Consider the following 27773-nt stretch of genomic DNA (forward strand, 5'->3'; position numbering starts at 1 on the left):
GAAAAACACCACCAAGGATCACAATCTTTTGGCTTTGCTGTGATTGGCAGACACGTTTAGCTCAGCATTGTTGCCATATCAGAGTTTGGACACCTACCCCCTCTTTATTTTTCTTCTTAAGTTGATCCCAAAGTTTTGAGTCTAGTAAGATTATCCCCTCACAAGGCCACTGACCCCTATGTGACCTCACTTTAGCACTACCTATATCTGGAGATTTTGCTTTAGCATGACAACCATGGGACTGAAACTTAAAAAACACCTGGGAAATGATTTATTGTTTGTGTCAGTCATCGAGGTCTTTGGTGGAATGGCATCCATGCACGACTGTTTTCTTTCCAGTAAAGTGATGCAAGCAGCAGTCTCCGTCCTCCTTATTCACAATGCGCATGCGCAAGATCAAATTCGCGATGAGACGTAGAAATGAATAAGAGCGTAGAAGGGCAATCAATTTGAAGCGGGTCTTTAAATGGGCGGGGTTTAATGTCAAAAAGCTTGCATTGCATTGGTCTGTTTGGATAGGTCTAAATATGAAATCTTATTTTTTAAGACTTAACTGGGTATATTTCTGTGAATTGTGTAATGTTTTTCAGCACCATTATTCAGGAGTAAATTAAACTGTAGTACACACCACTGCTGAACCAGCCTTTAAGCAGTCACGTGATACCTGTTACTTTTTTCTTCGCTGGAAATCATGGACTAATCACAGGCGTTTGTGATTAACTGGATGAAGATTTTCGCGAATCATTTTATAGAAATTGCTTGAAATAATTTACATTATTATGTCAGGTACCAATCATTGAAAGCTAATAGATTTAATGTGAGACAAAAAATAAATAAAACATGATGTTTTAATGAGACTCGATGTAGGTTACAGATTTCTGTGCCCCCTGGTGGTGTCTGGTAAACTCTTATTACCAAGCAACATAATTGCCGCCCAATGGCGCGACGCTCGCGACGCCGAGCGATGTGAAGCGAGCGTGTGCTTGTCTCTTTAAGAAACACTCCTGTTGCACGAGAGCCTGGTGTTTTTCCACTCTCTCCGTTATTACATGCGCTCCCATATAAGACAGAAGTCGGGGGGAGAGGGCGTAAAGATTATTTCCCTTGCATTGTAGCCTCACCACAAGAAAGAAGACAAAAGAACAAGAGACTCGGACAGACTTGAACAATAAATTCCATTGTCAGGTGAGTGACACCTTGCAGCCATCATGACAGTGGAGGCTGATTAAGCGCATCTTTATGTGCACATCTTATTTATGTTTTAAGAACTCGTTTATCTTTGTCTAAGGCAGAAACATAGTCTTTGTTTTTATTAAAATATATATTTAAAAATTCAGTTTGATTTGCATCTTTGAGAAGCTCATTTTTTTGTGTAGATTTATTTTAATTTTAAAACTAACTCATTTTTTTGGTACAATAACGACACCTGGTCTCTGCTTTAAATTTAAAAAGACTTAATTCAACAGTTCTAATTAGAAAATAAGATTTTTTGAATTTTTTTTTTTACAAATAGCCTACATTATCCCTATGTTTCAGGTTTCTGGCATTGTATTAAAGCTTTGTGTCTTAGTTGCGCACACATGTTCTTTATACCTAAGTGCTCTCACAGGCTTTGCAAGATCAATGTCATTAAATATTAAATGCATATCAATTTATTTTAGATGCACCGTAATTAAAGCTGCATTTTAAGTACTGGTTAATAGTGTACCAGTCTAATACATCTCAGGTGACTGACAGCACCCTCAGGACCATCACAGAGCATCATCCTCATAGCGCGTGCTTTAACCGGTCAATAAAATGTAGGTTAATGTGAATTTATTCGGCACTGTTCGTGCATGTAAACACTGACACCGCCTGGAGATGGATATCGCTCTCAAACCTGTCATGTGGGTTCGTCAGACACAATGTAGGTTATTGGGACATAGTCACGATTTTAACTTCTTATCATGTCCATTGGCCTGGTGGTGTGGTAATGCAAAAACCCTCGTTGATGGATATGCATTAGAGACATAATTGGTGCACAAATGCATGTTCATCTTTTACTCTGGCTCATGCAATGTCTGTGTAAAGTGTGTATCATGCAAACTTGGAATAAAAATTTGTTTGGGAATTATAATTTATTCCGAATCCGTAAAGCACGGGTTTCCAAATTAAACACTCACAAAAATGTAATTTCATTAAGAGCGCGCGCCGAAAAATTAGGGCACGTGCGTGATATTATTCAGGTTTCATTTTGAGACCAGACAGGTTTAGATTTAAGCATGACATGCAGTGCTTGTCTTTACTTGATATATTTGTGCCACCATCAATACCTACTGTGGCAGTGTCATACACTTGACTATGATTGTCATATTCATGAACTTCAAAGAGTACCAAGGTATTACAATATGTGGTTACACTATTATTTAAAGGTGTCACTGTTACAGTGTAGGCTAATTATATATTTAACTACTGAGTATTATAAATGAACAACATTACTTACTATAGGGTTAGGGTAGGGTTTGGTTGAGGGTTAGTTGCATGTAATTATGCATAATTTACTGTTATTATAGTAAGTGCATGTAACATATGTAACAAGGACACTGTAAGATAAGGTGTTACCAATATGCTATAGAAGTGCCGTTGTACCATGTAAAAAAAAAAGAAAAAAAAAGGGGTAATATATTTGCACCATGTTTTACAACTGGTTCTTTTTTTTAATTCCTAACCTTTACTAATGTTGTACAAAGTTGGCAACGTTTTCTGCTCGTACTTAAAAAGGTAAATCACTGTTGGAATGACTAGACAACAATGAACTTCATAGTGTCTGACCTTCCATATAATTAATGATGTTAGAGTAGGCTAAATGTTGTCGTTTCTGTTTATAACATCCCATTTGCTTTATGAGGTTTGGCGTTCTGATACAAATGGACATTAGAGCATTAAAGCATTTATCCCCATTCCTTTGTGTATTTTAATACATCCAATATTATGTTTCATATTTGATAGTTAGTATAAAGAGTGTAATTTATAACCTTCAGGGGTTTTAAACAGCTGAATATCCAGACAATGTTATTTCTCAGCTGGTGGCCTTCTGATACGTTGTCTCTTTCTTGACACTGGTTGATTAAACATGCATTTGCATAGCTTGTTTTGATAGGGAGTTATCATTGTTTATCTATATCAAGGCTAATGAGAGGTCTGGGCATGTTTAGAAGGTCATTATTGGGGTTAAGATTGAAAGCTGAATGTGGCTGAGATAGCTGAGCTGTGAACCTGCAATATGTCTTTGCTCATGGCCAAATCTGCACTGGGACAACAAAGGGCATTTAACTAGTAGAGTTACTAGTTGAGGATCTGACAAGTCTGTCAAGTCACCTTTATATTTAAAGTGCTTTATACAACTGAAACAGTTTCAAAGTAGCTTCACAACATTAACAGGAAATGAATGATGCTGCTGTATTTAGACAATAGTTTCATTATTCAGCTCAAGTCAGTTGAGTGTGAGGGTGTGTTCACAATTGTAGTTCGGTTCCCTTGGTCCTTTTGGTCTGGACCAAAAAAGAAAATGAAACATTTAGTCACACTGACATTTTCAACACCGAACCTAAAGATACAAAACAAAAAAAGATGGCTTTTATTACGTATATTTTGCGGGACTTGTCGAACTTCCAAAACAATGCTGTGCTTTGGGCTAAATGCGCTCGCTGTATGTGCGTAGCCTACATATAATGGTATTTTGACCAGCTGAGAACTCGTGAAGAGCTTATAAAATGTGTGAGGGAGTCAAAACACACACACAAATGAAGATATACTGCGAGGAGATGCCGTTCTTCTGATGCCTGTGCCGAACTGTGATGGGAAATATCGCGACTATGATGACAAAAAACAGATATGCTTGAGCATTCTGTCCTTTTTAGGGTCGCATCTTGTGATATCATGTCCTGTTTTTGGTTCGTTTACATGTCTTTGGTCCATGTTGAGTTCATATTACATTCAACTGTGCCAGAGTTCATTTGGAAGCGGACGAGACTCATCTTTTCAGCGTCTCAGTCCACTTGTTTGGTGCGCATCAGGGATCAGATGGAAAGTTCACACTGATTCATTTGAACCACACTAACAGCAATCACACCAGGGTTCGTTATAATCCATCCAAACCTGCCAAGTGTGAACACACCCTAAAGTTAATTCATTATGAATCAAGTTCAATTCAGCTATAGTCGGCTCTACTGAAGACAGTAATGTCTTTATTCAGCTCGTCAGTTCAGTGTCGCTTCAAATCAGTTCAATAACAATGTAGATGTTACAAACTTCATCAGTTTTGAAAAGCTTTCAGCTATAAAGCAGACGACAGTAGTGTCATTATTCAACTCAATTCAGTTTAAGTTTATTATTTTATGGTGTTTTACTGATCTAACTTTTCGGGCCGACACACCAGAGGAACGTGAGGGCGCACATCTCAGTGTTTGGCTCGGTCGTTGACATCGCTTACAATAAATAATGACACACTGCTTGTTGTTCAGATGAAATAACATAATTTTTCGTGATTTAATGGTTTTTCGGAATCTAATTATTTAAAAATAACACAAGATTAGTCTACATTGGGATTCAAAATCGAATGTACAATCAAAACAAGTTTTAGCAATTTTGAAAAATGTTAAACCAAGAAACATAGAATGAATTAGAAATATTTAATATTCTGCACTTTTTTTCGAGATCACTAATAAAATCTAAGTAATTTTCAGATCAAGATGCTCTTTGGATCCTCTCAAATTATGCTGGAGAACCCGATCATCAGGTTTTGTTCATGTAGCTCTAGTGCTGCTGTCGGTAAAGCAAAAGAGAGACCAAGAAATAACTAAGACATTTTCAAATTCATATGCATTTTCAACTCACCTTTGCTGAATGCTGATCATATCATTTGTAATAAAAACAGTTGTTATTAACCTGTCTTATCTGTCTAGGCTTCATCAGAAGGTTGTTCCATAATTCGGAGTCAGTGCGCTTGATAACTCCTGATACACTCTTAAAAATAAAGGTTCCCAAAGGAGAAAGGTGCTCTCCTTTGGCAATGCAACAGAAGAACCATTTTTAGTTTAGAACTTTTCAGTGATCAGTTCTTAAAAGAACAATTTTTTTCCTTAGTATAAAGAACATAAAAAAAATCTAAAGAACTTTCTCTACTATAAAGAACCTTTTGTGCAACGGAAAGGTTCTATGGATGTTCTAAAGGTTCTTAATGAAACCATCAATGCTATAAAGAACCTTTATACTTTAAGAGTGAAGGAAGATAAAAAGCAGGATGCTAGTAAGTCATGTGCTGACCTCGTACTAAAATATATATGCAAATGGTATCAAACCTCCAAACATACAGAGAAAAGGGAACTGGCTAACCTGGACACGTGTACTGGAGTGAGTTAGTTTATCAGCATCTGTGTTTGAGTTGTTAGTGTGAGTTTCAAACAGGATATCAGACTGCACCAGCTTCCTGCTAGCCTGACTCGCATTACTCTGATTAAAGACAGGCCATGGAACACTATACTGGTGTTTGTGTGAAAACCACAAGCATTGAAACGTTTTCTGTATGTAGCTGCTTCGTTCACTTTACCTGAAATGTAATCTTAGTTGTATACATGTTTGATTTTGAGGCTACTGTGTTATTTCAATAATTCCTAGGGATGTTTTTGCATAAGCTTTGAGCAATCAGCATTGAGATTTGCAGATTTTTTTGAGCTCTGGCTTCTAGATCTGTCTTATATAACAGTGCTTGTTTCGCACAGTCTCAGAGGATGACATTTTTTTTATAGCTCAAACTTTCTGCTTATTTACTTATTCTTTCCTTGTGGGTCTTCGTAAAGCTGAATCCAGATGAATCACACATATAAACAGACATTTATGATACACTACTGTCAAAAGTTTGTGGTCCGTAAAGTTTTTTAAAGGGATAGTTCACTTTGAAATTAAATTTTGGTATGTTTTAGCTTACCTCAAGGGCATCCAAGATGTAGGTGTCTTTTTTTCCGCCGTAGTTTCAATTTTGATATTTTTAGGTCAAACCGTTCTTGTCTGTCAGTCATATAATGCAGGTCTATGGTCACTGTCTCAAAGAGCATGCACAGAGTCCAAATTAAAACAATTCCACATCGTCCAAATTAAACAATTCCCCATCGTAAGTACACATTGATGGCCTGAGACACGAAACGAGCGGTTTGTGTGAGAAAACGGAACAGTATTTATATCGTTTTTACCTCTTGTACACAGCCATGTCCAAGTGATCTGAGAGCGCGGGCGGGTATAGAAATATACACTAGATGTCGCCTTGGCTACGGTTTCGTTCCAATGAACTGCAGTAGCCAAGGCGACATCTAGTGTATATTTCTATACCCGCCCGCGCTCTCAGATCACTTGGACATGGCTGTGTACAAGAGGTAAAAACGATATAAATACTGTTCCGTTTTCTCACACAAACCGCTCGTTTCGTGTCTTAGGCCATCAATGTGTACTTACGATGGGGAATTGTTTAATTTGGACGACGGGAAATTGTTTTAATTTGGACTCTGTGCATGCTCTTTGAGACAGTGACCATAGACCTGCATTATATGACTGACAGACAAGAACGGTTTGACCTAAAAATATCAAAATTGAAACTACTGCGGAAAAAAAGACACCTACATATTGGATGCCCTTGAGGTAAGCTAAAACATACCAAAATTTAATTTCAAAGTGAACTATCCCTTTAATTGATTTGAAGTCTCTTCTGTTCCCCAAGGCTGCATTTCTTTGATCAAAAACACAGTAAAAACAGTAATTTTGTGAAATATATTATTATTACAATTCAAAATAAGTGTTTTGTGTTTTCTATTTTAATATATGTTCAAGTGTAATTTATTCCTGTGATCAAAGCTGAATTTTCAGCATCTTTACTCCAGTCTTTAGTGTCACATGATCCTTCAGAAATCATTCTAATATGATGATTTGCTGCTCAAGAAACATTTCTGATTATTATCAATGTTGAAAACATATATGATATTTTTGTCGAAACCGTGATTTTTTTTCCCCACAGGATTCTTTGATGAATAGACGGTTTAAAAGAACAGCATTTTCTTTTGTCTAATTATAAATGTCTTTCTTTACTGTGACTTTTGATCAATTTAATGCATCCTTGCCCTTGCAAACGTCTCTATCAAACTTTTGATAGGTACTGTATATCATTCTCAACCCCTTCCGCTCTCTCTCTCTCTTGTACTCAGTATGGCACAGAAGGAGAAGTTGCAGTGTCTCAAAGACTTCCATAAGGACACATTGAAGCCGTCTCCTGGCAAGAGTCCCGGCACGCGTCCGGAAGACGAGGCGGAGGGCAGAGCACCACAGCGGGAGAAATGGGCCAGCAAGCTGGATTTCGTGCTCTCTGTGGCCGGAGGTTTTGTTGGTTTAGGCAACGTTTGGCGTTTCCCGTACCTCTGCTACAAGAATGGCGGAGGTGAGTGTTATATGTGTGATGTGACAACAAAGATAACACTTTTCCGTCTTTGTGAACTGTAAATATGTCACATGCAAATAAGAGCTTGTGACATTAAAACCTTTGAGCTCATTGCAGAATATTTTTTTTGCTGGTTTACTAAGTATTTCACATATTAATGTATTATATCTGTGCTGTGCTAATGAATATATGTATTAAAAACTATATAGTATATCATCTATATACTATTTATAATATTTATTATTATATTTATTCATTTGAAGTAGCTTTTATTTTTACATTTCAGTTTTAGTAATTTTATGTGCTTTTGTCATTGGATTATTTTTTATTTTTCTATCTAGCTTTAATTTTTATTTCAGTGTTAGTTGTAGTAATTTGAGGTAACATTTCTAATCTTAATAAGTTAATATTTAAGATTATACCATGGTCTGTCTGAATACTCGATTCTGATTGGCTGGAAGGTGTGCAATAAAGCCGTTATCTTAAAACCTGGTCTTACCTGTTGTTGTTTTTTCCAGGTGCATTTCTCATCCCCTACTTCATATTTCTGTTTGGCGGAGGGTTACCTGTCTTCTTTCTGGAGGTGGCGCTCGGCCAGTTCACCTCTGAGGGAGGAATCACCTGCTGGGGGAAACTCTGCCCCATTTTCACTGGTAAGACAAATATATGGATCAAGAGAGAGATAGAGAGAGTGAGGGGAGGACGAGACAGGTTTGACTTTGATGATATTTAATGACTCATCGGGCTCAAGCACATTTTAATCAGCATAAGTCATATTTCATATTTCGACCAATCAACATGGCCGTTACTGTGATGCGCTTCGAGTCTGATTGGCTGCTGAGGTGGCTTGTTAGACTGATCTTCACTCTGACCTGTTTTCAGCATGAGCTGTGGTTTCTGAGCAACACTGGAAGACGCTGTGTTCTTTTCAGATGCGTCGTCGTGTTCCGATTCTACATGTGTGTGTGAGCAGGATGCGGGTCACTCATACACACACACTACATGTGCGTTTAATTCCCCATCATTTGTTTGCTTTCCGCCGCTCTCTGCTTCAGAGTGCCTTGACTAACACCCCGCTCTGCATTTGGGCATGTATTCTGATCTCCATGGCAACAGCCGTGAGAGGTGACTGAGATGCTTTCGATGGGATGTCCTCCGGTGCCGCTCAGAGATATTCTGCTCAGGAGCCAAAATGGAGTGGTTGTGTTAGGATGAGAAAGAACAGGGAAGGAGGAGTTTCTTAGAGGAGGGCTTTTCAATTTTTAGATGCTGTTTTCATGCATTAGTCCCTAATTAATACTGTGAAAAATAATATTATAAATTTGTAAAATATTTACTTTCTATTAAATTACATTATTGCATTTTTTCTACTTACTCTAGTACTAGTACTGTACTGTAAATGCATTAGTTTATTATTTAAATCAAATTAATTTTAATATTTTTTATTTTAATCAGTTTTAATCAGATTTTTTTTTAGTGACTTATTTGTATTTATTTATTTGTACATTTCTTATTTAAGTCAAATGTTTTTATTTCTGTAGTAATAAAAAAATGATTAAAATAAATAAATTTAAATGATTAAACATTTTTTATAAAATGTTTTAATAAATGTATTTATTAATTTTAATCAAATGTTTTTATTTATTTATTTTGATTTAAATAACATTATATTTATTTATTTTAATCAATTTATTTTAATGTAATGTATTAATTTAACTTAACTTTTTATTTTATTCAAATGTATTTAGTTAGTTAGTTAAATTAATCTGACTTTTCCACAGACCGCCTAGCACCCCCTCATTTTGATAACCCCTGTCTTAAAGGATATTTTTATTATTTTGGTGCCTGACCTCCATATAGCTACACACATGCACGGGCACATCGCTCACGTGGATGGGTTTTATTTAGCACATACCAGTGATATTTCTTACACCGTGAGCCCATTGTCCCCTTTCACCCAATGATTATGTTCTTAGCATCAGCGGCAGCTGACCGATCTCTCTTGAGCACACACACACATCTACAAATTAAGTCCTGCTCTTGCATATACTCAAACGCACGTTTGGCATTCTGTTGTCAGCTGTCACAGTGAGCTCCTGGCACCGCAGAGCGAGCTTGTGGCACTTTGTATTAATTATAGCATAAAACTGGCATTCAGCCCTTTGACTGCCCTCAACCCTAGAAAAATACAATTTCAGACGCAGATGTGTCAGAGCCAACAGGTGAAGGTTCATTGCTCTGAGAATAGAGTCGTTTCAGCTGTGTTTGGCTCATTAAAAGAATGGGTCTGTCTCATAAAGTGTCACACTGTGCTCCGGTCTGCTTAGATGTGGCACCTCTCCTTTAACAAGCCGCATGATTTGAGATATCACTCATGTCTGTAACACAAAGAGTGGCAAGTTACATGCTGTGCGAGTAGATGCTTGTCTTATCATTTATGACCAGCTCTAATCCTGGCAGATTAATGTTTTAATGTTAATCTGTGTTGTTAATACACTGTTAGTTCCAGTACGGCACTACAGATTGCTTAGAGAATAAGTTAGTTTGCTGGTAGTCCAAACAAAGTGTAGCTTCACCAATTTTCAACCCGCTTTGTATTGTTACAATGTCATAGCATATGTAAATGAACAATGTTTACTCGTTCTCCATGTTACTTGAACCGAGAAATTCACTTTAATTGTCAACAAAGTCCACAAGATGATAGTGTTATTAACAGCATAATGGTAAAAACTGAACACTATGGCAACAGCTTTTCTGTACGTGACAGCTTTGTTTCGGAGGGTTCAGGCTCTTGTCAGGTAGCACTGATTTTAATTTTTTTCACCTTTCTACTATAAAGGCAGCCACATTAAAATTTCATTAAAATGAAATTTCTCTTTCTTTATAAACATGAAGTCATACTCATTTTACTTTCATAATGTGACATTTCTTAATGAAATAAATGATTAATTGGGAAAAAATATAGCGATACTTGATTTTATCCATTGGGGTATGGTTGCACCAGCTGTGCGTAAGTTAGCTGTTGTGCTACTAAATATTTGAGCATTGAACCATACGTATAAACTAAATATTTAAAGAAGTAAGAGTAAAATAGCAGATCGCTTAAATTAGATCAGTGAGCTCATGTTTTACCCAACAGACTTCAGTTCTTAGGACATGTATGATGATGTTGACATTTAACATCATTTACAGTACATTTTCTAAGAGAGAATATTATATTATAAATTATTACTTAGTGGCTCTCAAGCATGAAACCAGACTAAACTAAACACATAAATAAATAAAAATTATTAATAGCAAATTTTCCAGTTCAGGGTATTAGTATTATAGTAATAGTACATATAGTTTATATAAACTACCATTTAACTACCAAGTTTTTTTCCCGTTTTGTTATTTATTTGAAAGAAATTGATGCTTTTATTTATTAAGGTTTCAAATAAATGCTGTTCTTTTGAACTTTCTATTCATTCCTGAAAAAAAATGTATCACAGTTTCCACAAAATATGAAGCAGCACAACTGCTTTCAATGTTGATAATACTCAGAAATGTTTCTTGAGCAGCAAATCAGCATATTAGAATGATTTCTGAAGGATCATGTGACACTGAAGACTGGAGTAATGATGCTGAAAATTCAGCTTTGATCACAGGAATAAATTACACATTAAAATATATATAAAAAAGAAAACAGTTATTTTAAATTGTAATAATATTTACTGTTTTTACTGTATTTTTGATCAAATAAATGCAGCTTCTGTGATCATTAATTTAAAAGTAAAATAAAAAAATTACCAACTCCAAACTTTTGTAAAGCTAGTGTAAATAGGTGGTGCAACCCTATCATTTAACAATTTCCTTTTGTTTGTATAATTTTGAACAATCACTGCAGAACTGTGAACAGTAAGTGAATACCATGTGTATTAAGAAAGTAAATGTTGCTTTCATGTTGACAGGAATCGGCTACGCCTCAGTGGTGATCGTGTCCCTGCTGAACATCTACTACATCGTGATCCTGGCGTGGGGTCTGTACTACCTTCTGCAGTGTTTCCAGCACGAGCTGCCCTGGGCCCGCTGCAAGCACAGCTGGAACACGGAGAACTGTGTGGAGGACACCGTCCGCAAGAACAAAACCCTCTGGCTCTCCACCAACACTATCAACTTCACCTCGCCGGTCACCGAATTCTGGGAGTGAGTATCGTGCGCGGGTGTGTGTCCGGGACGGACGCTCTACGCCCGTTCTCATCACTCTGATATCGTCTGTAGGCGGAACGTCCTCAGCATCTCTTCAGGGATCGACGAGGTCGGCGGTCTGAAGTGGGAGCTGGCGCTGTGTCTGCTGGCCGTCTGGATCGTCTGCTTCTTCTGCATCTGGAAAGGAGTCAGATCCACCGGCAAGGTGAGGGAGAGGACGAGAAAAGTGACTCATTTTCTAAAAAGCAAGCATTACACTTTTAGAAATGTCGAAAGTTTGTACCCCCACATTTTGGAAAGTGATCATTATATTTTAAGAGCGCAAATTGCAGCCAAACACATAAAATGACCAAGTAGAAGCTTGCAGCCAACCTTATCCTTTCAATAAATCAGACTTTGCATAATTCATATTTATGAGTCAAGCTGATAGGTTTTATAATATATATATAATATTACCCAAATTATCAGATAGTCCCTATAACCTTTCTGTAAGGCTTTGGTTCCTTTGGATGTTACCATATATCTGATTACATAAGTAGCTAAGAACAATAATATGGTCAGATATAGTACTGTATGATTTATATTAGGGCAGCATGATATCATTTCAGCATCAACATCGTGATAGCAGGATAGTAGGATTCGTAGTTGATCCGTATGGACCAGGCTATATGGTTCAGAATGCATGTGATTCACGGATTAATAGCAAAGTTTATCCATCATAGAGTGAAAGTTTATCATATGCAAGTCCTGTCAGTTTAAACAATCAAGCGACTTGAAAGCATTCACGCGCAAGACGTGAACGAGAACTCAATTTGGAAAAGCAAATTCAGTTCCTATTATCTTCTTTTTCATGCAAAATTGTCTCAAAACGTCTGTCTCAGCGAGTTATCCTCGTAAACACAGTCACTTGTGTCTTAAGTGAACGTAAACAATTTAAAAAGAAATCGGATGTGTATCATTATATTTGATCAGTGCATTAGCTCTTAAAGTAACAGTAGCCTAATATTTTCTTTCCAAATAGAGCTATTCAAGTCATCTGGTAAAATTTTCATATCTCAATATACATAGCAGAAAAACAAAATATTGCAATGTCAATTTTTTCCCAAATATTGTGCAGCCCTAATTTATACGAGATTATCGGATTCCTGTTTACTTGGAATACTCCAGATTTAACATGCTAACATACACAATGCAACATGCATATTTGCAGTAAGCAAGCTAAAACATGACACACAACTCAATAGATACTTGCACAGTTTTCTTTTGCTATTGGTCTTTTTTCTATTGTAACAGAAAGTAGGAACAGGACATATTGAAGAGCGAATGTACAATAAATAAAAATATATTTGTGGTCCATTTTCCTGGAAGAGAAAGCCTGTATATTTTAAATGCACCTGCTTTGCTAAATTAATTTTGTCTACTTTCTGGAACACACTACCATTCATACACCACCATTCAAAAGTTTGTGGTCAGTAAGATTTCTTAATTTTGAAAGAAGTCTCTTATGCTCACCCAAAGGCTGCATTTATTTGATAAAAAATACAGTAAAAAAAAAAATATTGTGAAATATTATTACCATTTAAAATAATGTTCTATTTTCTATTTGAATATATTTTAAAATGTAATTTATTCCTGTGATGCAAAGCTGAATTTTCAGCATCATTACATCATTAGATCCTTCAACTGATTTGCTGCTCAAGAAACATTTATTATTTTTATCAATGTTAAAAACAGTTGAGCTGCTTAATATTTTTGTGGAAACAGTGACTTTTTTTTAAGATTCTTTGATGAATAGAAAGTTCAAAAGAACAGCATTTATTAGAAACAGAAATATTTTGCAACATTATAAATGTCTTTAATGTAAAAATGAAAAAGAAAATGATTAATTTATTTGATAAAATACCAGACCCCAGACTTTTGTATGATGGTGTATAGATTTATTCAAAGCTAATGGACATGAACTAAAAACCACAAACAAATGGTTGATTTTATTGGGTCTTTAAAAGATTCAAGGTTTTCTAATTGAAATACAAGCACATCATGTGAAACACCACAGCTGTCATAAGACATCCCAAGATAATCAAGGCTTTGCACAGTCATCTAAATTAAAAGAAAGGCATTTTAGTGGTGCACATGATCTAGTAACTGTGTAGGATTATAATCATGGACACACACTGAGCCTCATTCATTAAACACGAGCAGAACGGATTTCTGTGTAAATCAAAGAATGACTAATGAAAGAATGATTTTGTGGCAAACGAATGAAAAATCTACTCGTGTTTTGTGGAAAAAGGTCCAATGTGCACTTTCAAGCCTTCATTTCAGAATTTGTAGCTATGTGGGTTTCATTTGTGAATATGGATTGCTTTCCGTAGGTGTATAATTATTTTATTTTCATAATGGAAATCCATGAACGCTCTGCCCTTTTCTCTCTCTGTCTGTAGGTGGTTTATTTCACAGCGACGTTTCCCTTCCTCATGCTGATTGTGCTGCTGGTTCGTGGTGTGACTCTGCCTGGTGCCGCCGAGGGCATCAAGTTCTACCTTTACCCCGATCTGACCCGCCTAAAGGACCCTGAGGTAGAGAGACGGAGAGAACAAAATCTCTGTACATTGTTATTTTTCATTTGAAGCAAACTGCAGTCTCTCTCTCTCTCTCTTTCTCTGTGGACTGATTTAGGTGTGGATTGATGCAGGCACGCAGATCTTTTTCTCATATGCTATTTGTCTCGGTGCAATGACATCACTAGGAAGCTACAACAAGTACAAGTATAACTGTTACAGGTGAGGGCCGGCTGTTGTGTTTACCAATTGTAAATGCATATTTTATATGTTTATATCTATATGCTGTGTCTATTTATTGTTCAAACATCGTGTGTGTGTGTGTTTAGGGACTGCATGCTGCTCGGGTGCCTGAACAGTGGTACCAGTTTCGTATCAGGCTTTGCCATTTTCTCTGTCCTGGGGTTCATGGCACAGGAGCAGGGCGTGGCCATCGCAGACGTGGCCGAGTCAGGTAATCCTCAGGGTCAAAGGTCACCAAATCTGGCATACTTTCAATAAGAGGAAGAAGTGAATATTAATTTAAGATTGTGATCAATCTAATGTATTATATTTTATTTGAAGCTCTTTTAGCAGCTTTTGTGGCTGCTAAAAGTGTCTATTTATATATATATATATACAATACCAACTGTGCTTTCTCGCTCTCTCATCTCTCCGACAGAGAATTGACACACAAACTTCCCCTCACCCATTCGTTTTATTTGCTCCGGATGAATATTGTTGGTGTTACAGGGCTCGAATTTCAGCGACGGATTGCGCGCATTGCGTATAATTTTACCCATTACCGCAGATTTTGTATTTTGTATGTATATATATATGTATATACACTCACACACTCTTTTAATAATATATGAATTACTTCTGTGTCTCTCAGGTCCTGGTCTGGCCTTCATCGCGTATCCAAAGGCCGTTACAATGATGCCACTGCCGACGGTCTGGGCGATACTTTTCTTCATAATGCTTCTGCTGCTGGGCCTAGACAGTCAGGTTAGATCAACACTAACACACTCCTACACTTTCCGTTGCTCTTAAATTAAAGGGATAGTTCATCCAAAAAGAATCATTTAATCCCACTAATGACTGAATGACTTTCTTTCTTCTGCATGATAAAAAAATATATTTTTCTTTTCTATTTCTTTAAGAAAAACATCTAAGACAAAGTTAACACCAAAACATAATCGAGAACTCCATTAAGTCTCCAGAGCTAGAAAAGAGCAGTAAATATGTCCTCTGCGTTGTGTGACATATGAGTGTCTTGGTGTTGGAATGAAAGACCGCAAACATTGAGATGGTTAAGCCAGAAGATCATAACTATACAGCATAGTGTTCAGTCCTGATGTGAAACATCATCTTTCTGTGGCTGTGAGCCAGCGTTGAGGAATTACACTGCTATATTTCGGGCTGCCTCCCACAAACACACCCTCACACTCACATATCACGAGACAGTGAAGTTATTCCAGTCTCATATGACTTGCTGAAAAGCCAGTGTGTGATGGATCACATTTCCTTTTGCATATGTGTGTGTGAAATTACACCGGCTACATCACACAAACAAACACACTAAGAGCAACAACAGGACATAAATAAGTTTGCCATTGTTATGAATGTCATTTACTGAGTCTCCAGTGGGCAATAAAACAAATTATAAACCCTCAGATTTTCCACAGTTCAGGGTCAAATAAGGTGGTGACCTGATGCATAACCTGACACCATTGTTCATTCATTAAAACACAACCTCAGATGACTCCAAGAGGCTTGTCCCTGTAAAGCAGTGTTTCGAAATGCTCGAAACGGTTGACCAATCACAACACAGTGGTCCAGCCGACAAATCAGAGAGCTTTTCGGAAGAAGGGGCTTCATAGAGACAGGAACTAAACAGAGCGTTACTGACAGACTGGGAAGAGAGGAGCTGCAACAATGGAGAATATGTGAAAATGTTTTTGAACATTCAAGCATGAAAACCTATTCTAGTAGATCCAAAAAAACAAAATCAAGGCTGCTTCCCAAATTGCATACTCTCTTGAGGAGTAGTAATAAGTGTCACTTCCACTACAAAATTTAATTATACAAAAAAGATACAACAAAACAGTTAATTTAAAAAAAATTATCAAGACTAAACTAAAAACATTTGAAAAACAAATAGTTATTATGCATTTTCCCCCCTTCCTACAGTCAAAATAGAAACAAAAACTGTGTAAACACTAACAATGCTGTACTGTTGGTCACTAGTAGGCGTCTGTACTGGACTGCAGTATCCAATGTATCACATGACCTATGCCTCACAAACATTGGTATTGTCCAAATAACATCACTTCTCATTTGCATAAGGTTAAATGGTCGCTTTGTTCTGTAAATCACTTGTCAGTATGAACACATCTTTATAATTGTATTGTCACTCTAGGCCTTAATTAGACACATGATATAGCAACAAGTGACAAAAGCTATCTATTCAATGTTTTTTTGTGGAACAGATAGAATAGAGTTTTAAATTAGTTTTGTTGTAACCAAACGGTCATTTCACCTGCTTTTACATGAATATATATTATATATTTAATAAATAAATTGAAATTAAGCTGAAATGAACTTACATCAAATATAAATATTAGATGAAAAACTTAAACTTAAATGATTTTATTTTATTTTAAATAGGACTACTAAAATAGAAGTATTTAAATATGAAAGTAATTAAACAAACAAATTCGGTTTTTTTTCTAAACAAAATAATAAAATGTCAAAAGTCCATAATAAAATGACCCCATTGAAAATTAAAACAGAAAAAAAAAAAAAACAGACTCAAAATAACAAGTACTAAAATGACTAAACTGAAATATAAATAAATTATATAGAAAAAGATCTCCTTTACTCCCCACAGTTTGTAGAAGTGGAGGGTCAGATCACCTCGCTGGTGGACCTGTACCCATCCCTCCTAAGGAAGGGATACCGGAGAGAAATCTTCATCGCTGTTATCTGCGTCATCAGTTACCTGCTGGGACTCACCATGGTCACTAAAGTAAGTGTCAACGATATGGATTTCACCCCTCCTGCAGTGTCTGAATGCTGAATGTCCGTATGTCTCTCTCTCTCAGGGTGGCATGTACGTCTTCCAGCTGTTTGACTACTACGCCGCCAGCGGTGTGTGCCTTCTCTGGGTTGCATTCTTTGAATGTGTTGCAGTAGCCTGGGTTTACGGTAAATACACACTAGATAAGGTTTCAGTAATCAATGCTGGCCTCTAGAAAGAAATAATGGCAAAATATTTTGAACTAATGTATTTTTGAACAAAAAATGAAGTGGTGACCAGTTACAGGATTTAAAAAAAAAAACATATTGCTATGGTGTTTTTGGTGACACAATGAATTCTTAATTTTAAAATATACTAAAATAGAAAACGGTTATGTTAAATTGTTGTTATATTAGCGTTTTTGACTATATTTTTGATCAAATAAATGCGTCCATGGTGAACATACATTTCAACCTAAAATGTTGATACATAAAAGAGCTCATTAACATGTTTTGCATCACATACTCAGATATACAAATCATCACAAAATAACTGAGGTTAAAAGGTAGTTGAGTGTGAATGTGACCTTTTAAGAGCCATTTAATCAAACACACTGTAAACAATCACACACACACACACACACACACACACACACACACACACACACACACACACACACACACACGCACACACACACACACACACACACTATATGCTCTACTTATTATATGGGTGTCTGTCTCTTTAAAAACAGATGCTGCTGTCACTTGTGTTTACAGCATAAATACTGAGCTCATGCGTCTTATGATCTGTGCATTAAGCTCATTGAGGTTACTCAATCAACAGTCTAACAGTGTTTGCTGAGATTAATTTGATATAATCTTATTTAGTCTTATATAATCACATCAGTCCTCTGGGCTTATATCAGATCTCTCTTTTTAGTCATTACTGGCCCCACATGAAATCAGCATGTTTTTCAGTGCTGATTGTTGGGAAAAACCTTTTGGCTAGCTCAATATCATTGCTGTATGTAATTTTTTGACTGTACTAAAGCATTAAAGGGATAGTTCACTTTGAAATTAAATTTTGGTATGTTTTAGCTTACCTCAAGGGCATCCAAGATGTAAGTGTCTTTTTTTCCGCAGTAGTTTCAATTTTGATATTTTTAGGTCAAACCGTTCTTGTCTGTCAGTCATATAATGCAGGTCGATGGTCACTTTCTCAAAGAGCATGCACAGAGTCCAAATTAAAACAATTCCCCATCGTCCAAATTAAACAATTCCCCATCGTAAGTACACATTGATGGCCCAAGACACGAAACGATACATTAGCCAATGCGACATCTAGTGTATATATCTATACCCGCCCGCGCTCTCAGATCATTTGGACGCAGCTGTGTTCAAGAGGTAAAAATGATATAAATACTGTTCGTTTTCTCACACAAACCGCTCGTTTCGTGTCTTGGGCCATCAATGTGTACTTACGATGGGGAATTGTTTAATTTGGACGATGGGGAATTGTTTTAATTTGGACTCTGTGCATGCTCTTTGAGACAGTGACCATAGACCTGCATTATATGACTGACAGACAAGAACGGTTTGACCTAAAAATATCAAAATTGAAACTACTGCGGAAAAAAAGACACCTACATCTTGGATGCCCTTGAGGTAAGCTAAAACATACCAAAATTTAATTTCAAAGTGAACTATCCCTTTAAAATACCATAATGTTTGCAGATATTTAGGAAACATGCGAGGTTCACTTACTTGTTTCTCTGAAAATCAATGCTACAGACAGTTATTTTACTCTGAAATGTGCGTTCCGTGTCGGAAAGTCTGTTTTTGTTTTGATCCGTGTGAAAATGCCCACTGCCAATTCACCCAATAGTATTTCGACACCCAGGGTTACCAGTTGGCGGAAAACACAATGCATTGCAGCCATGGAAGCCAGCAAACGAACTGGCTTACCTGAGCTAAAAAGCCTTGGCATCGATCTAAAAATCTCTATGAACGGGAGCATATTGAAATGCGGATGAATCAACTCATCAGCTTAAGTAGTAACTTACCTAAGTCTCTTCGCCCTTCCATTGTCAATTGCGCTCACTCCTGTTGCATGTCCTCAATCTGGCAACCCGCGTGAGCATCGAGTCTGAGCAGGAGAAACAACGATCTCCGATAGTTTGAATTTGGACTGCAGTACCCATTTCAACCACTAGCTGTCAATATTACATACTGCACCTTTAAGCTTTATGGGCCGTATCATACACCTGCGACACAAGTGTTTTTTTGCTATTTTCAGCCCAACGCAGTTATCATTTTCACGTCCTGGGCCACATTGTTTAAATAGGGTGCCATGGGTGTGCTGGTCTGAAAACAAGGTGTGTTCAGGTGCATTGTTGGCGCGTTGCTATTTTGAGGCAACTAAAATAGACTGCGCCATTGACCAACTGAAACCTGGTCTAAAGTCAATGAAGCAACAAAAAAATGTTTTTTTTGTTATTTAAAATGTGCGCCTATAGGTGGGTCCACAATGTGCTCTGCTTATACATGCCAAATATTAAAAATAAAAGGTTTACAATATAAAAGATTATTATTGTGTTCATAAAGGTATGGTGGAATCGCTTTAACCATGCGCACGAGCAGATCCGTTTGCTCTCTGGAGAAGTGTTCAGTCTTTCAGCTAGCAAATTCCACCATGTAAATAGCGAGCGCAACTGGCTTTTAAAGGGAATGGGAGATGAGACTCTGATTGGTTTATTGCGCGTTACGCCCAAAACACAACCATTACTCATTAAGAGAATAGAGACAACCCTTTAGACCATGTGCTGGGAGCGCAGACCATTTTTCTTGTCGTTAAACTATCAAAAGTGGATTCAGACTCACCCTAAGTGAACTTGCGCCACACGCTTTAGACCATGCGCTTAGATCCTTAAAATAGGGCCCTATGAGTTGAGATGTACAGTTACTAATGATCAATACACAACTCTTGAATCAATTCTGACTGCATGTGTTCATTTGTAGGGGCTGATAATTTCTACGATGCTATAGAGGACATGATCGGCTACAGACCCAACAGCTGGATGAAATGGAGCTGGATGCTGATCACACCCGTCCTGTGTGTGGTAAGTGTGTGAACGCAGTTTATGCTTGAGAAATATGGCCAGCAGCAAAAGGTTGTGACTATTCCCATCTTTCTATTTCAGGGTTGTTTTGTCTTTTCACTGGTGAAGTACAAGCCGCTCACCTATAACAAGCTTTACAAGTATCCTGATTGGTCTGTTGGATTGGGTTGGGTTCTTGCACTGACTTCTATGATTTGCATCCCGATGATGGTCGTCATCAAAATCCTCCAATCAGACGGCTCCCTGATAGAGGTGAGAAGGTCATATACTGTATATAAAACACGTCAGGTTGATTTACTGTTGTGCAAAGCAACATAACACACATCTAGTGGCATTATTGATCATTCTTTTATATTAGGAAAGTACAATATATCTTTGATGATTAGGGAAGTTAGGGAAACATTTGTGTCCCTTAGAATAATTTGAAAAAATTTATACTTTTATAGAAAAATATTTGTAGAAATTATATATATATATATATATATATATATATATATATATATATATATATATAAAGTGGTGTGATTTAAAAAATAACGAATTAATCGCACAAGTAATTTTTGGAAAAATAATTTATAAAATATATAAAAAGATTTTTGAAAACAGTTTTTATGAAATATTATAACATTTATTTGTTTTATTTTATTTTATTTACTTTTTAGGAAAAAGTTAATTCAGATTTTCTACTTCCCCTCTATAATAAATGTAATAATGTATTAAAAAAATGGCAATTTAATTTTTTTTTCAAGAAAATAAATGTATCAAACATATTTTAATTCATTTTCGTATTGTATCCATAGATAATTTATAGAAAAACTAGTCATTCTAGTTTTAAAGATATAACTTTCAAATTTTTATTGTAATTTTATTTTACTTTTTCTTAAATATTCTCTTCATTTTTAAGAAAAAAGTTCATTCAGACTTTTCTACTTCCCTCTATAATTTGAATTCATAACATGTATTTCTTCTTTTTTTGTTTTAGATTTAATGTTTATACTAAATCTGAAATAAAAAGGCATTTTTAAAATAGATTTATAATATCATCAATCGTTCAAATTCTAGGCCATAACATAAAAATAATTAGCAGTTATCATGTTAAATTCTTTATCACATTTTGATAATAATCTTGAAAATGCACTCAAATCAATGAATGCTCTGTGTTCAGCGGATCAAAGCGGTGGCGGCGCCCGTTAAAGGAGGCGCGAGCTCTCGTCCGAAGGAGTACGGCCTGAAGAACAGCGAGCTGCTTCACCCTCTGGACCCCAACGGCATCCACGTCTTCACCAAACACACCCACACCATCGTAGAAACTACTATGTGAGACTCTCTAAGAGAGATTCCCATATTCTCCTGCTCCTGTCCTCTCCTATGGGAGATCCCGTTTTCCTGTGTTGTCCCTCTCTCTTCCCCTCTGTTCCTCTCTCTCTCGCTCTGCACTAGTGCGTTTTTAAGAAATGATCTTATATCCATATATCTTTTTTGCCATGTAGGATTTGTATTCTGATTGTACTCACTGGTATTAGCATTAATGCTGATATTGTAATAACCTGATGTGAGCTTTAGTTGTCTGGGGCGGTTTGTTTAATCTGTAGTGCAGTTTCACATTAACCCGTGTCCTAATCAGGAGCGACACCGGATTTACTATCATATCAATCAGGGTTTTAGTCCTAAACAGCCACGATGAGAGATTTTGCTTTCGATTTCGGTCCTGTCACTCACAGCGAAATCCCATTGGTCCAAAATCTTATTTCCGCATAGATTTACATAAAACATAGGTTATATTCTTATTGCATTTCACTTTCTATAAGGAGTTTTATTGTGGAAATGGTGTTGCACCTGGTTAGGACACAATTCATCAGCAGAGAGAGCGAGTTTTTAGCTTCATTTTTAGGAAAAAAAAATTAAAACAGCAGCGAACTAAATGTGACATTTAGCTCCGTCCGTCAGTGGTTGTGGCTGTAACTCTTGTACGATGAGGTTCTTAAATGTTCTTGAAGAAAAATGAATGTACCTCCGCTTTGGGCGGATGCTGTGCACAGTCATGCACACTCACATGTAAGACATAAGCAAACCTTAACGTTCTGTCCTTTCAGTCTCTCCTTGAACTATAGTGATCACTGCCATCGCACACATCGAGTTCCTTTAACACTGTAGGCAGCTCTGTTCACTAATATAAGTATCATTTGATGCACTATTATGAGCGTCATTCACTGTAAGCTGATCCGAGAGCTGATGATTATCAACAGCCGTTTGGAAGCACTTTACTAGCTCTTCATGTACAGCGAGATCCGAAAGTCTGAGACTATGGCTGTGTTCGAAATCGCATTCACTATTCCCTACATTACTCCGCTAATATAGTCGGGCTGCCGCTTTCGCAGTTTGTGCTTGCTGTTTAATGTATAAAACTAGCAGCTCCAGTAGTAAGATGAAAATACTTATCTTGAACTCTGTCATGGAAACTATAACCTTAACTAAACAATTTAATAATAATTTAAAACGGAATTTATACCTGTATGATATTATGCTGTACCCACATTGGACCAGCGGTTTAGAAAATGGATGGATGGAAGCTGCGGCGCCATCTTCTGGTCAGACACGGGAATTCATTCAGCGCTTGACTCTCACAGTGCATTGTGGGTATTCTCTAACCGCTGAGTGTACATCCGTTGTACACTCGTTATTGTGGGATTGGATGGGTGCACTCGATTACGTCCACTATAGGGGGCGATTTCGGACACAGCCTATATAAGTCAAAATGCTTCTATATTTTTATTTTATTTTAATTTTAACATTTTTTTCAATCTTAAAACTTTTCTACTTCCCCCTCTATAATAAAAAACTTCAGGGAATTTCTACTTTTTTCAAGAAAAGAATTTGATCAATCTTATTTTAATCATTTGGTATTGTATACATAGAGACTGGTTTTCCCAAAAAATATTTTAGAATTTCAATTCATAAAAAAAAGATTTTTTTTGTTTTTAGATTTAATGTGAATGCTGATGAAATGTGTGTATATTTATTTATCAGATTGTTTTCATTGTGAATTGTACTAGGCAGACTTAACCAATAAGCAAGGTAAGCTTAGGGCCCCAACAAATACCCAGAGGCCCGTATAAACCAATTTGACAATGAATATTTGACGTTTTATTTAGAAATGAAGAATAAATTTTTTTTTGACTGCAAAAAAAAAAAGGGGTGCATAGTTTGGCGTGTTGGGGCCCCGTACCAGGAATTGATTAGGGCCCCCAAATCACTGCCCCTGATCAGCATAAACATTTGAGGTAAAAAAGCTGACATGAACAAAACCTGATGAGCTAAAGCACCTTGTGCTACAATGTACAAAGAGTCACATGATCAATGTCACTACTAATGAACTTGCTAAGTTAGATTTTGATTGCCACACGTTTCAGACTTTTGGAGGCCGCTGTATATCACATGATTCAACACAGCCAAACCGCTCGTCATCATAAAGCCATCAGCTTTCAGAATGAGCGCAGGAAACCTGGGCTTTATGTCCTTGCACAGAGACACTGCCATTTCCCTCTCTGGACTAAAAATGAGATTGTTTCTTTAGCCTTAAAACGTCTAAATAAATATTCAAGCTAATCACCAACAGCAAAGAACTGCCCCTGATAATGCCTCTGTGTCCTTTACCTTTGACCATCCAGCCCTCCATAAACACCATCCTCAAGGTCGACCCTCTCCGACCCCAATGTCTGTGTACACATCAGGGCTGCGTTCGAAATCACACACTTCCCTACTATATAGAAGGCAAAAAACAGTATGTGACATATGAAGTATGTCCGAATTTACAGCACTCATAAAAAGAGTAGGTAAAAAGTACCTACTAGTTCCGGTGAGATCCTGAAGTGTGCATACGATGGACACTTTACTATCCCATGAGGCCACGGGAGAGGATTTGTGAATGTAGGTGAAGCTACTAAACTGAAAATGACAACAGGGCGAATGTAGTACGTCCGGATTACGTTCATACTATATGGACCATACTTTTTAATGCTCACAAAGTTAGTATTTATTCAAAGTAAGTACCTACTCAAGAGAATATGCGATTTCGGACGCAGCCCAGATCATCCAACCTGACCTATGACCCCTGAACCCTCACCGATCTTGAGCTATCCATTAACTAAGCAAGTGTTTCCTCATTTGTAGTATTTTCATTTATCTGAAATTTGCCTTTTTGTATTTAACCATTTTATACTGTACCTGATGTGATTGGTCATTTGCCTATATTTTTTTCTGAACGTATTCAGAAATTTATATTTAAACGTTGATTAGTTGTCAGCCTAAAAGCAACTAGCAGTGTGCAATATTTGTAAACAACGGGCTTTGTCCATTTTTATTATAATTTCAGCTGGAAAATACTGTAATATGATGAAAACAAGAAGTTTCAGATGAAATTTTTCATTCACATTTTGCTGTACTATAAGGTAACTTGATTAAACAAAAACAAACAAAAAATCTTGTAAAACCAAAGTAGTTTTGTGACAGACCATTCTAGATGCATATTGCATCTTTCAGACAAAATAAAAATGTCCAATCTTGGTATGTGTTGTGTGAAGTCTGTTCAGAAATGTGTTTACCTGCTTTGTTAATGATGTGGACCAGGACAAGCTCACAGTGAACCCCAATGGAATTCTTCTTTTTTCATATCAAAGATAGACTGGCAATATTAAAGTGTCTGTGATAAATCAACTGTGTGATTATGACTTTGAACACAATGAGCTTAAGCGACTCACTCTTTTACAGCTGATTTAACACATAAACAAGAGTCATTTATAACCTAAATATGACTTGGTTACAATAAACAATATAAAAATTTGTCATTTTGGAAGTCAAATCCTCCACACTCTCGAGCTCTCGGGATCGTCATTTAGTTAGTTATTTGAACATTGATTCAATGGTCCGGTCGGAGTGAGTTTTGAATCAATGTTCAAGAGAGCTCGAGAGTGTGGAGGATTTGACTTCCAAAAGGACACATTTTTATATTGTTTATTGTAACATAATAATGTGTAACATAAAAATGTGAATTGTACACACCGAGTGAATTGTAGCTTGATAAATGAGGCAATCGGATTAGCCCAGTTCACGAATAAACCATTCAGTGCAATTAGTGAACCAATTCAACAGATTCATTGAAATGAATCAGATGTCAAATGCTCCGCACGCTCGAGCTCCGAGTCCGAACCGAGGTCGGTTGAGCTCGAGTGTGCGGAGGATTTGACTTCCAAAATGACGGATTTTTATATTGTTTATTGGAAACAAGTCATATTTAGGTTATAAATGACTCTTGTTTATGTGTGAGAAAGTCTCTTGTGAGAAATTACCAATTCTGCGAGTTGATTCAAGACTCTTTCCCACTGGATCACCGAGTCCTAGCTTGAAAAATCCAATTCATGATGATTCATTTCGTGCAAATCAATTTGTGAATGAGTTCAACAGGTTCATTAAAAATAATTGACTCATCACGATTCGGACATAAACAGTCGTCTCTCGGAGAGCAATGTGTGTTTTTCTGAAATGTAGTGGAGTAAAAAGTAGCCTAATATATTTTTAAAATATGAAAAGCATAAAAATATATTTGAATTGAAATTAATATACTCTATGTACAAAATTAAATATGTACTGAAATACAGTAACAAAATGAATGTTACTGTCCCAGTAAGTGGAAAAGTTAAAAATGTATTATTTTATTTAAAAAAAACATAAATTTACATAAATTGATACATTAGATTAAAATAAAATGACGATAAAATAAACAAAAAAATTACGTTTGATTATAATATTGATTATTAAATTGGGTCTTTATACATGAATATAGCTGTTCAATTTTAGGGTAGGGGACTCACACAAGGATGCATGGCATCTAAAAGATTGAAAAGCCCTGTGTTAGGCCTAATATTTCCTCAAATCAGAATCCACCGTTGGCCTAAATTAGGAGTCGTGTCAAGCGGCTTCGGCTTCCAGTATCTGACAGCACGGTGAGGTGTGGGACAGCTCATCTCCACCTCGTGACAACACTGTCGACATCCTGACAGGCACACGCGGTGGAACCACAGGACGAGAGAGATGCTTCGGCTGATATTCTTACCAGAGACACAGAGCTTTGGTTTTTATCCTTTATTTTCTTTAAAAAAGGAAAAGATCATTTCAAACCCAAGAATATTAAATGTACATCTTATTCATGGCATTCTACATAATTAACATCCAGGAAATATATAGGATTGAAGGTAAACAATATACAGACAAGGATCTCATTTTAAAAGTTACACTTAAAATAAGCTCCTTTGAAGGACTTCAGATCACTTAAAATCAATTTATTCCTGGATTGTATCAGGCCGTAAAGCCATAAAATCCTCGAAAACGCCTTACGGTACACAAAAGACATCACATGCACCTGAAACATTCACCTCAATACAAACTGAGCTTTTCATCAGAGAACATCAGTGTTAAAAAAAAATCGATTGTCAGACTGTCATGGTTTTGATCTCAGAAAGATTTTTATCTGTCTAAACCGACGACATGGTTTGAAGTTTCTCTGTGTGTTTTGTAAAATCCTGCAGATCTGAATCATCAAAGAGTTCTCGTGGACGGGAGAAACCAAACGAGTGTATCATTTATTTATAATAGCAACAAAAGTGGCGTGTGTGAAGATGAACTTGACATGTTTTGTGTAACAAAGTGAACATAAAACTCGCGTGCCTCTGTGAGCGTTCAAATCAACTTATTTGGTGGAACATAAAAAGCAGCAGTGGATCCTAACTTGTGACAAAAACATTGAACTTAGCTTGAAAATTATAAAATAAATAAATATTAAAATAAGAGTGCTAATGTGTCCTCTGTGAAGGTGAGAGACAGAACCTTTTGTGTGGAAAAAATGTAAAGAAAGTTGTGCTCTGTGTTTGTGTTGCTCATTTTTGGGAATCAGAGGTCAACTCTTCTTGGATTTTGTGCAGAAACCACAGATGATTCCGAAGGGTCCTGACAGTCTTTAGGTGGCCATATGTGTGCCTGAGCGAGAGGGTTTCTGCTAATGACCAGCTGCAGATGCTCTCCGGCCTCTGTGATCAACGGCACAGCTAGACAACAGTCAAAGTCACGAGTCCGTGCGTGATTGACCTGTTAATAAACAAGCAAACGAAATCAGAAGGTTTGAACTGTTTCTTTGGCGTTCAATTAATGTCCACTACCATTCAAACGTTTGAGGTTGGTGAATTGATTTAAAGGTAGGGTAGGTAATCCTGTTCAGAAACACTTTTTTTTATACTGGGTGAAATGGTCCTTCCATCCTGATAGTAGTCAATACATTATGTGTTTAGAAAAAGGAATGAAAAAAATCAGACCTCTGTAGCAGCTGCAGGACAGTAAAAACTCTGACCAATCACTGCCATTCGGTGCGAATGTAAAGAACCAATCAGATGCCTT

The 27773-nt window shown here is 36.7% G+C and overlaps 2 protein-coding genes and 1 long non-coding RNA gene across 6 annotated transcripts in view; 1 reads left to right on the plus strand and 2 right to left on the minus strand.

The window, feature by feature from the left end:
* Window positions 1–979: 979 nt before the first annotated feature.
* On the plus strand, window positions 980–24892 carry slc6a6a (solute carrier family 6 member 6a). The gene is made up of 14 exons (XM_082189236.1): window positions 980–1185; window positions 7230–7459; window positions 7978–8112; window positions 11410–11644; window positions 11720–11852; window positions 14092–14226; window positions 14327–14430; window positions 14538–14662; window positions 15083–15195; window positions 17081–17218; window positions 17295–17397; window positions 20230–20330; window positions 20412–20582; window positions 21496–24892. The coding sequence occupies exons 2-14, from the start codon at window positions 7231–7233 to the stop codon at window positions 21649–21651; spliced, it is 1878 nt and encodes a 625-aa protein (XP_082045362.1). The 5' UTR covers window positions 980–1185; window position 7230; the 3' UTR covers window positions 21652–24892.
* LOC309513446 lies at window positions 17525–17813 on the minus strand. The gene is made up of 2 exons (XR_014211451.1): window positions 17717–17813; window positions 17525–17584 (listed from the first exon to the last, which is right to left on the minus strand). It is a non-coding gene; the product is annotated as an uncharacterized lncRNA (long non-coding RNA).
* Window positions 24893–26126: 1234 nt separating the features above from the next.
* Window positions 26127–27773, minus strand: part of grip2a (glutamate receptor interacting protein 2a) — a 32634-nt gene continuing 30987 nt past the window's right edge. For 3 of the 4 annotated variants that reach the window (XM_082189221.1, XM_082189223.1, XM_082189222.1), the window contains one exon: window positions 26128–27467. In XM_082189221.1, the coding sequence (XP_082045347.1) occupies window positions 27273–27467 (195 nt within the window). In that variant the 3' untranslated portion in view covers window positions 26128–27272. Of the gene's footprint in view, window positions 27468–27773 lie in introns of all 4 variants that reach the window. The other variant, XM_082189220.1, reaches the window with a different exon arrangement.

This window comes from Leuciscus leuciscus, assembly GCF_965113295.1.
Source record: "Leuciscus leuciscus genome assembly, chromosome: 13".
Classification (NCBI taxonomy): Eukaryota; Metazoa; Chordata; class Actinopteri; order Cypriniformes; family Leuciscidae; genus Leuciscus; species Leuciscus leuciscus.

What these genes read in the sequence shown, in the direction of transcription:
- slc6a6a (XM_082189236.1), top strand. Translation starts at nt 7,231, where the DNA reads ATGGCACAGAAGGAGAAGTTGCAGTGTCTCAAAGACTTCCATAAGGAC. An exon ending in TGCTGGGCCTAGACAGTCAG is followed by an intron (nt 15,196 to 17,080) that starts GTTAGATCAACA and finishes TACTCCCCACAG; the next exon opens with TTTGTAGAAGTGGAGGGTCA. An exon ending in TCACACCCGTCCTGTGTGTG is followed by an intron (nt 20,331 to 20,411) that starts GTAAGTGTGTGA and finishes TTTCTATTTCAG; the next exon opens with GGTTGTTTTGTCTTTTCACT.